Source organism: Buceros rhinoceros, unplaced genomic scaffold, assembly GCF_000710305.1.
Source record: "Buceros rhinoceros silvestris isolate BGI_N320 unplaced genomic scaffold, ASM71030v1 scaffold32007, whole genome shotgun sequence".
NCBI lineage: Eukaryota > Metazoa > Chordata > Aves > Bucerotiformes > Bucerotidae > Buceros > Buceros rhinoceros.
Window position 1 is genome coordinate 21,139 of NW_010424481.1, and position 12,350 is coordinate 33,488.

General features: G+C 41.3%; 1 protein-coding gene across 1 annotated transcript in view; it reads right to left on the minus strand.

Annotated features, from left to right (window-relative positions):
* Positions 1 to 12,350, minus strand: part of VPRBP (Vpr (HIV-1) binding protein) — a 46,464-nt gene that overhangs the window by 12,838 nt on the left and 21,276 nt on the right. Inside the window, exons 14-22 of the mRNA XM_010140820.1 lie at positions 11,795 to 12,350; positions 10,667 to 10,865; positions 9,888 to 9,970; positions 8,882 to 8,966; positions 7,240 to 7,473; positions 6,617 to 6,710; positions 6,023 to 6,127; positions 5,135 to 5,208; positions 3,850 to 3,954 (exon numbers count right to left, since the gene is read on the minus strand). Coding sequence (XP_010139122.1) covers positions 3,850 to 3,954; positions 5,135 to 5,208; positions 6,023 to 6,127; positions 6,617 to 6,710; positions 7,240 to 7,473; positions 8,882 to 8,966; positions 9,888 to 9,970; positions 10,667 to 10,865; positions 11,795 to 12,350 — 1,535 coding nt within the window. The remainder of the gene's footprint in view (positions 1 to 3,849; positions 3,955 to 5,134; positions 5,209 to 6,022; positions 6,128 to 6,616; positions 6,711 to 7,239; positions 7,474 to 8,881; positions 8,967 to 9,887; positions 9,971 to 10,666; positions 10,866 to 11,794) is intronic.

A 12,350-nucleotide genomic window follows, 5' to 3' on the forward strand; every position in this document is an offset into this window, starting at 1 on the left:
TGCTGAACCATCAATCTCTCAGAACACGACAGGAACTGAGAGTACTACTGAGGCCTCACAGATGTAACATCATCCACATGTACTAGAGAGAAAAATAGGCCTTAAAGAACTCATATGGAAAGAAAAACTAAGAGGTAAAAACACAGACTGAAAATCCTGTAATCCACTCAGAAGATCATGTCATTCAGACTTCAGTTTCACAGTTCTCAGTCTGTTCTATGGTCAGCCAGTTCCCTTGGTTTTAGCTTTTCTGATCACTTAATATTAGAGAAGTCTCCTTTTCTAGCCTGTAGCAACTGCCATGCCCCTTTCTAGGCCAGATCAGTACCTTCACTTCCTTTGTACAATTTCCTCTGAAATTCTTGGCCTGCCTCACTACAGAAGATAGGAGGTTACTGAGTGAAACCTCAGGGGGTTTCACTGAAGTGGATACTAATGAGCCAAAAAAGTAAAGTAAGAATTAAACAAGCTAACAACCAAAAGATAGTCCAGCATCTGTACCAGTAGCTCAGATACCCATCTTATTTTTGCTAAAGGAAGGAATGTATCAAAACAGCAGCAAATACAGGAGGAAGAGGAGGAGAATCTTGCTGCAGGACTGTAGAATAGGAAACTCTGCCTATTTCCCCACAGACTTAATAGTTTGAAAATACTTGTGAGTAAGACTGTTGGTCACTGTCGGATCCGTTTAGATACTCCCCCAACAGTGAAATAATACACAGAACTCATGAAAGTTCAAGGCAGAAAGACTAGCCTTTGGGGATTAAAACATCCAACAAAAAAAGCTCACAAACCAGCTCTTGCGAAGTATGTTACACCTTCACTTCCCTCCGCTACTGTAGTGAGCACAGACCAGAGTATCAATATCCATTTAACATTTGTTCTGTTTAACAAGGCTTGACAGCTCTGGCATCCTGGCCGTACCCAGGAAAAAGCAGCTTTCCAGGGAGCACCTGTGAAAGGCCAGAGTAACAGCCAAGGAAGAGCCCTGCTCTAGGGGTGCTGTTCTTGAGCATTTCAAACTGAACCATAAGCACTTACTGCAGCAGTACATGCACAAGCCAGCGAGACAGCCCGATTGTTCAGTCTGAGGGTAAATTATGTACCAGATCAGTTGATTTTACAAGGTTTGCTTTGAGAAAGAGGGAGTAATACAGTTGGTTTGTTTCTTCACTTAAATAGAAGGAATTGAAAGGTATCTATAGGGCAAATAGCCCTGCCAGGTTCATTGTACAGACTCTTCGTATTTCGCTTTTCGAAAGTCTGTCACAGAACTATCCGTTGATGCTCATCAAAACTGACATCATGACGCATCCAAATTTAAAGCAAAAAGTGTCAGGCAGATATTTTTCTCCACAGTTCTTACTGTGTCTCAAGCACAATTTTTATAGCAATTTCATTCTGCATCACACATCTTCTAAGCAAGGCTTGCCTATATCACACATGCTTCTGTGAGTACTTATTACTTCCTGTACAGGCAAAAAACTGTACTCGTGGACCCATGTAGATCATATACAGAAGTGTATATATAAACACATGCAGTCAAGGAGTGAAGATACAAGGGACAAACAGATTAATGTATGCTCTAAAAATCTTGACCAAAAAGAGATACCAGATTAATGCTGATTCACATGGATTCCACCCACTACACTTTCATGAATAAGATCAGAAAGCAGCTTCTTTTAGCCATGAGGTGGTTTAGAATATCTGTGAGAAGTCCCAACAAGTCTGAAAGTTTATTTCCATTTTTTCAAAGCCTAAATCGCAGAAACCATCTAGGCAAGTAGTAAATACCTACATATCTGTGAGCTATGTATACATAGAAGAATTCTCTTCATCAGGAAACAAATCACTCTCACTGGCCTTAAGTGCACCAAAGACATTCCGTCTTTATTCTAGAAAACCTACTCAAGCTCAATCAATGCTGAATGTCTCCATGGAGACATTACTGTTTGTAAGCCTAAAACTAGAACAAACTTGGTGGAACAGCAGTGAACAGCTATGGGACAGAGAACAAGGTTTACGTTTCATTAAATATACATAGATTGAACTGAGTATTGTTTACATTAAAACCAAATCTCTCCTATGAAACAAACTTGATTGCAACCATCCCTAAAAGTTACTCTCTAGGAAACATCTATCACTCCAGAAATTAAGACCATAAAAAGCAGCAATTATGCCACATCAGCTAGTTACTCTGAGCCTGCAAACTGATCTGGAGCAGCTTTGTTTGAATACTCCATAACCCGTACAGAAAAGCTTTTAGCACACTGAAACTCTGCCTGAGGCCACCTCCATTTGCAAGACAGGAAGCTCCCCAGTCACGCTTTATGGGTGACAGACACCTCTGCTTGGTACCCAGTGTTACAGCCCGGAACCAACAGCATTCAGGCTGTGTCCTCTTACACAAACACAACTCTCCAATTAACACTTGACAGCAGTATTGCAAAGCAGTGTCTTGATAGCTGTCGGTTAATCATTGTACCATGCAAAATCAATGGCTGCTACTAACTTGTCTTTCGAGATCTTACAAAGAAATGTGAATAAGCTTACTAAAATATACTGAATATGAACAAAACTAGCGGAAGCAGAGACCAAAATAGAAGCTATTGCCTGAGGCAAGCACTGGATGGCTAGAAAATAGAAATACTTCGGAAGCAACAGTAATTTCCCCACCTCCTTCACTGTTTCTCAAGGAATTATACTCTTCACCTATCCTAAAAGTTCCTGAACTGAACCCACCCAATCTAGTGATAGAAACAGTGACCAATGATTTCATAAGAATGCCAAGCCTTCAACTGCAACCCTGCAGCACGTGGAGAGGACAGGACAGCAAACTGTAAGTGAAACAGAACTACTGCTTTACCTCAGAATTACCATGAAATAACAACAACAAACTGCAAAGGAAGTTAGTCTTCCCTGGGATATGCTACCCAGTCTTCAGAACTACAAAGTGTAAGTTTTAACTTAGCACGAGGAAGATTCAGAGACAAAAACAGTATAAGAAATCCAGCTTTCCACACAGTCTGGAAAAAGCCCCACCAAAATATTACCTTCTGGCATTCTTTGGAAAAAGGTGAAGTCAGCTTTTCTCACAGGAGATACAAATATATGATTTACTAGAATGCAGACACCAAAGAACAGAAAGTAACGCATTTTAAATCTTTAGAGAATTGAAGCATAAGGTCTCTGCCTGTTAAAAAAAACCAAAACAAAACACCTGACACCCAAAAAGCTACAAATTTGTCTTTAATACTCCAGTAATTATTCTGGGCTATTCTGTATTCCACGAGCTGCACCCTGAGGAGCGGAATTTATCGCAGTTCTTAGTTCTTCTGTCAAGTTGCCAGAGATGAAACAGCTGATCTGAGAGGGCAAACCAACACATCCCAATGCAAACCTACAGCTTTCTTTAAAGTTCTTGAATATTCTGTTGGGTAGAAGCACTGTGCAGTTTCACTGCATTAGTCACAAGTTGTGTCTCATTCAGTGACAAGTTACGCGCAAATATGAGACTTGGAGTTGAAAGAAAAGAAAACTTAAAACATTACTGTGTCTACTGGGTGTCAAAATTCTTTCTAAAAAATAAGCAGAATAGTAAAGTTTCTGATCAAGACTGAAACACTTAAAGAAATAAATATAAATTATCATGTCAATTTACAGTGCACAAAGTTACTGTTCACACAGGTTCTGCATTTAGCTGACACTGACAGGGCAGTGATCTACTTCACACTGGGTGAGACCAGAAGAGGCATCTGTACTTTATGGGCAATACCTGCACCTGTGGCCTCTCACATGGAGATGCCTAATAGCTACTCTTGAACAACCAGGTTAATGAGTACTTCTTACCTGATCTTCTTCTTCATCCTCTTCATCCTCTGCCAGACGCTGCCTGCCCACTTCATACAGTCTGCAAACTGTATCCATGTTCATGGCATCCATGCTCCCTTGATTCTGAAGAGGAGATGCCCATAGAGGTTAGTCCCAGGAATTAAGCTCAGCATTCCTATTCAAGGCTACATCTGATCTCAGCACAGAAATATGACCAAAATCTTCCCTTCCATTTACTAGCATCAGTAAAATTAGCATTAAAACCAAGTCTTTTTTGGTTTCACAGATCAGCTTGGAGTGATGTAAATATCTACTTTCTGCCACACATAAATTACACTCTGACTCAACGAAACCTTTACTGGACCCTTAACATTCTGTGGGTTAGTTCTCAGCTCATCACACGCCACTTCCTTTCCAAATCTGCCTCCCTATCCTACCACTGAACCACATACCTTGAGAGAATGCAGAAGCTGTTAGAGAGCAAGAGCTCCAGAAGGCAGCAGTCTGACACTGCAGCCACACAAGCCCTAGGAGTTACATTTCCAAGGACTCTTATTAAAAAAAAAATCATCTTGGCCTCACAATTCTGACAACTCCAGCTCCAGTAGCTAGCCAGGAAGTTCTCACCCTGCTACAAATTCTTGACTCAATTTTTTGTTTTTGGTCTGTAAGGATCAGCAGTTCAGAGTATTAGGTGAACAGGATTTTTAATTAGTCACCACACATACATAGTCAGGTTCAAGAAATTGAGTACTGACAACATATTATTGGGCAAAGAACTGGACCCATTAGTTTAACTTTACTTCCCCCCTAACAAACCAGAAGTTACTTTACTTCCCCCCTAGCAAACCAGTCAGTTACTTTTGCTCCAAATCCTTAGCTTCTGGGATTTTGCTAGGAAGACAAGTGAAAAAGGAATGAGTGATTCACCGGAAAGCTCCATGGGGAGCCCCAGGAAGACTTAATTTGCCAGTTATTCCATACAGTGCACATTTTAAGAGGAAAAAAACTACATTTCTCTCTATGCTTATGAGAAGGAAAACTCCTGCACGTTTTATAGTGGGAAGTGTTCGAAGAGGAGAGGCAAATGTCTTTGAAAGATTAAAGAACTGGAGCCAGAAAAACAAGGCTGCTGTGGGTGGACAACAGAAAAATAGCAGCACCTTTTCCATCATCAAACACCACCACTGATTAGGACATGTACTCAGCAGTAGGAGCATCAGAATCATCACTTCTGAAGGTTTTAAAAAGAAACGAAAAGCACTGCACCCAGATCACAAGAGTTTATTCTTAGCTCCTTTACCTCAATGACAGCAAGATAGCAGTCCTTGCTGTCCGTGCACAGGTCAAAGATATTCCGCTTCACATCAATGGTAGCTGGAAAACAGCAGAAAAGAAACTCAAGAGTTAACTGCATATTACTAATGCTCACTGAAAGATCTAACAATATATGTCTAAAAGCAGATAATAAAATGTTGGGACAAGAAACAACAGCTGAAATAGAAGTGAAATGAATATTTTTAATTAAATCAACCTGCAATACAGAATAGAAATGTTGGAGACTGTCATAAAAAAATTGTCAGTTAAATTCTTAACCTGCTCTGCACAGTGCCTCCTCCCTTGCTAATACATTTAGAGGCTCCTCTAAGCACAGCAAACAGATAATCTTCCAGGATAGGTGGCAACGGAGGGACCGAGTTGTGAGCCATGTCTCCTTTCCACAGCAAAAGCCACATTTGTTTATATCTGTAGCAACCATTAGCTCAGTTCCAGGAGCTTTGCAAACCAGAGGCCAAACTGACAGCATTTTGAACTACCAGCATGGAGAAATGCTGCTGGAAAAAGGAGGAGAAAAAAAAATAAAAGGGTAAAGAAAAAATCCCTTCTTGAACTGAGACTAATGACTTCTGGGCCAAATGACCTACTGTCTCAGATTATGCCCTACTTGGAAAGAGGAAAGGAAAATAAAGCCAGACTGCTGAACTGTAGCTAGTAAGGCACTCACGCACTGAACAGGATATGGTGCTTGAACCTATTCCAGCATGAAACCCAACTCTTGTGCTTCAATCAGAACAGGTCGTAGCAGAATTTGTTTTGTCACATATGGATATGAGGAGGAAGTGAATGCTTCTAAGCAGAACTTTCAATAAACAGCCAAACCTCCAGACCAAGCTATTTGCTCCTCTCTTACCTATAGGTTTATAATCAGTTGCATTAAATGTCCTGAAAGAAGAGCCAAAGGGACTTCTCATTCTCTCCTCCAGAAGGTCATCTTCATCATCTGCCTGCAACATAGCTGATAGGAGGAGAGATTACTCCACAAATCCACCTTCCATTCGTCACTATCATTAATTAACCAACTTAAGATCAAATCAGACTCTGACATGAAGTTTCCTTTTATTTAACAGCTTGGCAAGACCCATGTTATATCCACCCTTCCAGAGCTGCCTTTCTTAACACTTCTTAACACTTAAGATCATTAAAACTTAATACAGAGGGCAAAATTATTTTCTAAAGCATCACCAGATCTGTCTTTATACACATTTTTTTTCAATAAGCTGATTTTTAATGTCACAAATTATTTGTGATATTGCCAATGTTAGAAAATCCCCTCTTCAGCAATACATGTAGCATAAACATCTTGAAAAAAATTCCAGTGCACACATGCCAGTAAGGCCTGGAGTTAGACAAGACTCTCTGAAGCTTCCAATTTCACTGAACAAGCATCTACTTATCTCAAACCACAGGCGACCAAGGAGAGCAATACAAGACTGAGAAGTCCTACCTCCATACATAACTGTGCCAGTATAGTTGAAGACCACGCGACACTGATCCAGTGCAGGTACTGTGTGTAACAAATGGAAAGTTCGGAGGTCCCACTGAAAAAATACAGGCTAAGGAGCAACAAGTAACTGACAGTTTCTATTTCCTTTTCAACAGTGACGGACAACTGATTAATTGTGTTTAAGAAACCTCACTGCCACCTTTTTGCAAATATGACAGAACTGGTGTCAGATTCTAGCACCACAATCCCTTCCAAGTGTTCAAAATGAAAAAACCCTGAATCAAAACGTCCTTCCCAGCCACGAGAGGTTACTGCAGTCACTTCAAGGTTGATCTTGGTAAGGGATGGGAAGAGAGAAGTACCACAGAGAATATTAGAAAATAAAAATCTCTCTTGCTCTCTCTCTGTTCAGCATTTCCTCCAGGGCATATCAGCGGCAGAATCTAGATTTCAATTAGCTGTCTGACAGTCCCTGCTTACTTGATCTACAGATGAAAACTGCTATCACCATACACAACGTGTCACGCAGCAGACTGCACACAACTTCTGCAAACAGCCACTTGTTTATCAACACAAACTCTTTAGGTCCCAGCACATCAGTTACCACGGTGGCCAAAGGATACAATTTCTGTGTTGACTATGACCTCTAGCCCATTGGGATGGAAAACACCACTGATGGTCATGTTGAATTTGTCAAACTTGTGGATGGCTTGTGCCGATCTGACATCCCAGAGGACACCATCATTTAGGACAAGGTCATCAGTGGGGTTAAAGGTGGCACAGTTCTTCTTGTAGTTGTTGGCAAGATCTGGGTTAAACAGAGTCAATAGCTTGTTGCCAGTCTGAATATCATAGATCTTTTAGATTAAAAAGAAAAAGAAAGATTAGTCACAATTTGTAACATACCTGCGCCTAAGATCACCCCATGCTCCCCCTTTTAGATTGTTTCTTGAATCACCCCGTTTCCCATTTTGCTTCTCCATTTCAAGTGAGAGCATTCCAAAGATAACCTTTCCGACCAGCCCTTTAAAAGTTTTCCACAGCTGGAACCAAGCCTCGCTACATGCCTTGGCCAGTACTTTGCTTACTGCAGGTTCACTGATGTATTTCATTACGGTCAGGATGAGTTTCAAAGAAACTAACCCTGTTATGAAAAGTGGGCTGTGAAGCTGCAGTCACAAGGTACCACTTAGCCAGAAACAGTTTCAGAAACAGAACTGCTTTCGGAGCAGATGGTATTTACAAACATAAAAACTCCAAGGCACATGAAGCGGGGAAAAAACCCAGAAACTATAGAAAAGGAGTTAAAATTTCTGGCATTTACATAGAAAGGCAACTTTCTGAGCTTTGCCTCTACAAACTATTGGAAGGTAAAAGGGCTTTAACTGGTACAAAGGATTTGTGACCACCTTCTCAGACAAATTTGATCTGTAACATCCCTCAGAGCCTAGCTCTCATTCAAACTTAGGAAAAAATCCTCTAGAACTGGAAAACCAATCTGTCTACCAGATAAACACAATACACAAACTGAACTGACTATTGGATAAATCCAAGTTAAAAACTGGGCAGGAATGAATAGCTTGCTTAAACAAATCAGAGCATTAAGTAGAACCGTAAATAATTTGTGTAAGTTATGTTTCATGACAATTTTTAATGCAAATACTCTTTCAAGAGACAGCGCCTATAGTGAATGCAAATTAGCACTGAGAAGCAGCAGAAGCACCCTGAAGCCTGTGTCTGTCAAATTTGCAGGTATTCATACAAAACGCTACATCAGCCTTCTCTGAAAATACATTAGATGAGATTAAATTACCCAAAAGTAAGCTGCAAATCTGGGGAGGGCAAAAGAAGGACACTTTTAAGAGGCTATTTCCTACAGCTGTTGACTGAGCTCCTGTTTACAGTGAACTTAGTATTATTATTAAACATAAGGCAAAGAAGCAAACTTCAGAGGAAAAAAAAAATTAAAAGTCCTGCACAATCTCTTTGAAATGAACAAAACAAAGCAGATTCTCCAATTGCCCAGAACACTAACACCAGAGGCACCACACTGCCCACTGCTTGTGCCTCAGTTGGTTTGGAATGGTCAGGTTTATACCCTTAGACACAGGGAGAAAGTATTTGGCATTTTCAAAGCTTTCCAGTAAAGCCTCTTAGCTCGTCAGCTACAGGGAGCATCACAGCACCCAGATCTGTTAATAAATGTCCTATGAAGAATTATATTCTTGTCACAGCTTCACAACCACAACCTTTACTGGTACTTACATGGGCAATGTCTCCTTTTGTGCCAATGACCCTATCCTGAGAGTGCTTGCTGAACTCCACATAGTGGTCATCAGGGAAGGAATGCCTGGAGACAGAGTCAATAAAAAGGTCAAGGAACTGCAGATTCAAGTCACCTATGTGAACCAAACTTGACCTCAACACCTCCAGCAGAGGTTTCAAAATGCAGAAAAAATGGTAGAAAAGACTTTCCTTCACCTTCACCATGGCATACTACAATGCTAAAATGCTCCCCCGGCATCTGCAGGAAAATGTCCATCACAGACAGAGCCTTTACAGCACATCAGTGAAAAAACCACAAGCAGCTAATTCACATGACTTGTCATCAACAGGGTCTGCCATAAACTAACACGGTTTAGAGGAGAGGCCAATGAATGGCATCATGAACATCGGAACACACATGCAGACCTGAGGCACATTAAACTTTTTTTCTGAAAAAGGTCCTCTAACTGACCTAAAACAGGTCACACCAAAACTGCTGCTTACAGCTAAGGTAGACAGCAGTCAAACCTTTTAAAAATGAAGAGCCTTTCACCCTTAAGGGAAGGAACAATGGTAAATACTGAGATCTATTTTAAATGGCTTTCTCCAGGTCTGAAATAGCTTGTGTCCAGGTCTGAAAATTTCACCATGCAAATCACTGTGCTAGTAAAATCCTGTAACTCGCCACAGAAAGGTTGTCAAGATAGTTTACAAGCATGAGAATAAAAATATAAAAGTATTTCTTTGCCTTCAGGGACAGCAGTTATTTTAGTGATCTATCTTGCATAAATAGGACTTTAGGTAGTTAGAAGTCAGCAAAACTGCCTGTACCCAATAAAATTGGGAAAATACAAAATATAAGAAAGGGAGCACATTCTATTTTTTCACGAGAGGCTGTGAGAGCTATGCTGTACCCTTCTTCCATAGAGTTTGTTCTTAGGGTTTCTGTCTATAGTGCATGGTTCTAACTGCAACATACCCCACAGCTGGGTCAGCAAATACCTACTTCATATCAAAGACAGACTTCATTCCCCACAATGCAGACAGAGGCTGGCTCCACGTAGCAGATGTCAGCAATAAAGATCCATCCTGTATTTCCAGATGAGAGTGGGCAGAAAAGACCACCAGGGAGAACAGAGGTTATCATTTTACCTGTACACTTCAACTTACACTTACAAGATAAATTTAGGAACAAATAGCAGATTTTGTGCTTACTAAACTGCTCCTGTGGGGATTAAGTCTAGGAATCTAATACTACATGTTATCTAAAGAGCTCTTGGCAGGCAAAGGAAAACACAACAGATAACAATGGGAACAATCTAAGATGTTAACAGCAGACAAAATCAGGATAATCCATGCCTGAATTTTGATGCCCTGTGAGCTCATTCTGCTTATAAATCAGTTACCTTTTCTTCCTTTCTAGGATCATCCACCCCCAAAAAATTTCATTCTCCAGCAAAGGGAGGCTATATAAACTCTGACATTTGTATCTCACATTTATCTTAAACACATAGCCAGCTTAAGCATTTATCCACTTCCAGACCTTCTATTCCTTACTTATGAAGGTACAAAGCCACAATGCATCTTCTCTATTATCTTGGGAAGAAAAATAATAGTTGTAGAACTTACAGAGCAGGACTAGTAACCATTACAAGTCCTTTAACGACAGGCATTGCAGACCAGCCAGTAGGTGAATTTAGATGTACATATCCAGATGGGCCCAAAACATAGCAGAGTTTAGACTGTGAGACTGCTAAAACTCAGAATAAGTCTTGGATTACTTACCCTGGATGGCTCAAGGTGCGTGATGGCAGAGTTATGGCAGTTGTAACTGGCCTCTTCCTGTCCACTGAATACATTATAGAGTTTCAACTGCCCTGTACAAGTGCCCAGCATTAAGAACCGTTCTCTTGCAGAAAACGCACAACAGGTAAAGCCACTCTCATCCTCATTTGCTTCCCTGAACACAGAAATCGGACGGAACCTAGGGAAGGTGGAAATACAAGGGTCACCCGAAAGTGAGAAGCAAAGCAAAACTGAAGTGCTGTGTGGTATTAAACCCAGTCCTTAAAAATCATGCAGGTACAAATTATAGCTTTCTCGTAGGACAAGCTAAGTGTCAGTTGTAAGACTAGCACTCAAGTGAGTACGTTACAACAGCGTTCGCAACGCTTCAGGGTTTGCTTTGCACTGTTAAGTACTTCAGTTAAAGCACATCACTAATTGAAGCACTTGGAGTTGGTTTTCAAAGTTGGATTGATAGAAACTCTGTATTCCCATCATCTGGATACATACAGACAGCTAGCAAAAAATTTTCTAACAGTTCTGAAAAACTCAACTCAAGAAGACATGGCACATTAGCCAAATGACCTCCTGTCATCATAATTTCCCAAGGTGATACTGGGTTCACTGAGGAGACGCTTTCCTCTATGTATCATATTATTTTTTATAAATTTTACATCACATTCGAATTTAAACTCAGCAAAGCAAGGCCATGTAAAAAGGCTGGCAACTTGCAGTGCTGCAGATTCAGCTCTAAGAGCAAAATACCTATTTAGCTGTCCTGCCAACCACCCTCAAGGCTATCTACACTCTCAGGCAAAACTGGCCTTAGATACTTACCTGCCAATGGAGAATAAAGAGCTATGAGCTTCATTAGTCAATGTTGCTAATGAATTAACATAACACTGACAATACAGTGTGCTTTATGCACTAAGGGTCAGTGCTAAGAACAAGAGAAACAGAACAACTTCTAAACACGCCTTTTAAGGCTCTCCCACTTGTCACCGTTGAATTAAGATGCTTTTCTCTTCACAAATACTCCACTGTGGGACCACACAGCCTGAATCCAGGAAAGGCTTTTTGGCACAGGGTATGTCCTGACAGCGATCAAGAAGCATTTTTCTTCCTTACCTGCTAAATATAAGGTGTCTATCAAAGCAGCCACCATCCACCCCTCCGTACTTCGGAAAGGCTGCCCTGCGGGTCAGCCGTGAGGTAAAGTTAGTTGGCGCTTGGCGCCTCTGTTTTGGCTCAGGACACTGGTGGGGAGTGAAGAGCGAGAAAGGGGGACAGGTGGCAACAGGGTTCTTGCAGCGGGCATGCTGCTCCCTAAGGTACTCTGTGATTATACTGTCCAGCGTGGGCGGGGAAGGAAGGTGTCTGTCCAGCTGCTTTTTGATAGCTGGGCTCTGGCTGTAGGCGCCATGGTCCGATTTTTGACGCAACACTCTGATTTTTCTGCCGTTGCAGGGAGATGGCCTCTCCCTGACAAAGCTAATTCTGCCAATCAGAGGAGAGTTGCTGGCATAAGAAGGGCCTGGAAGGGCAAGTGGACCTTGAGATGCAGACGGCCTTGCCTGAGCATGGACAGAGGTGGCAGTGGAACCTACAGATGTGTGGGTACTCAAACGGGCTGAGATGCCGTTAGCTATGCGAGGAGTGCGTGGCAGGGTCACAGGAGAGGCGG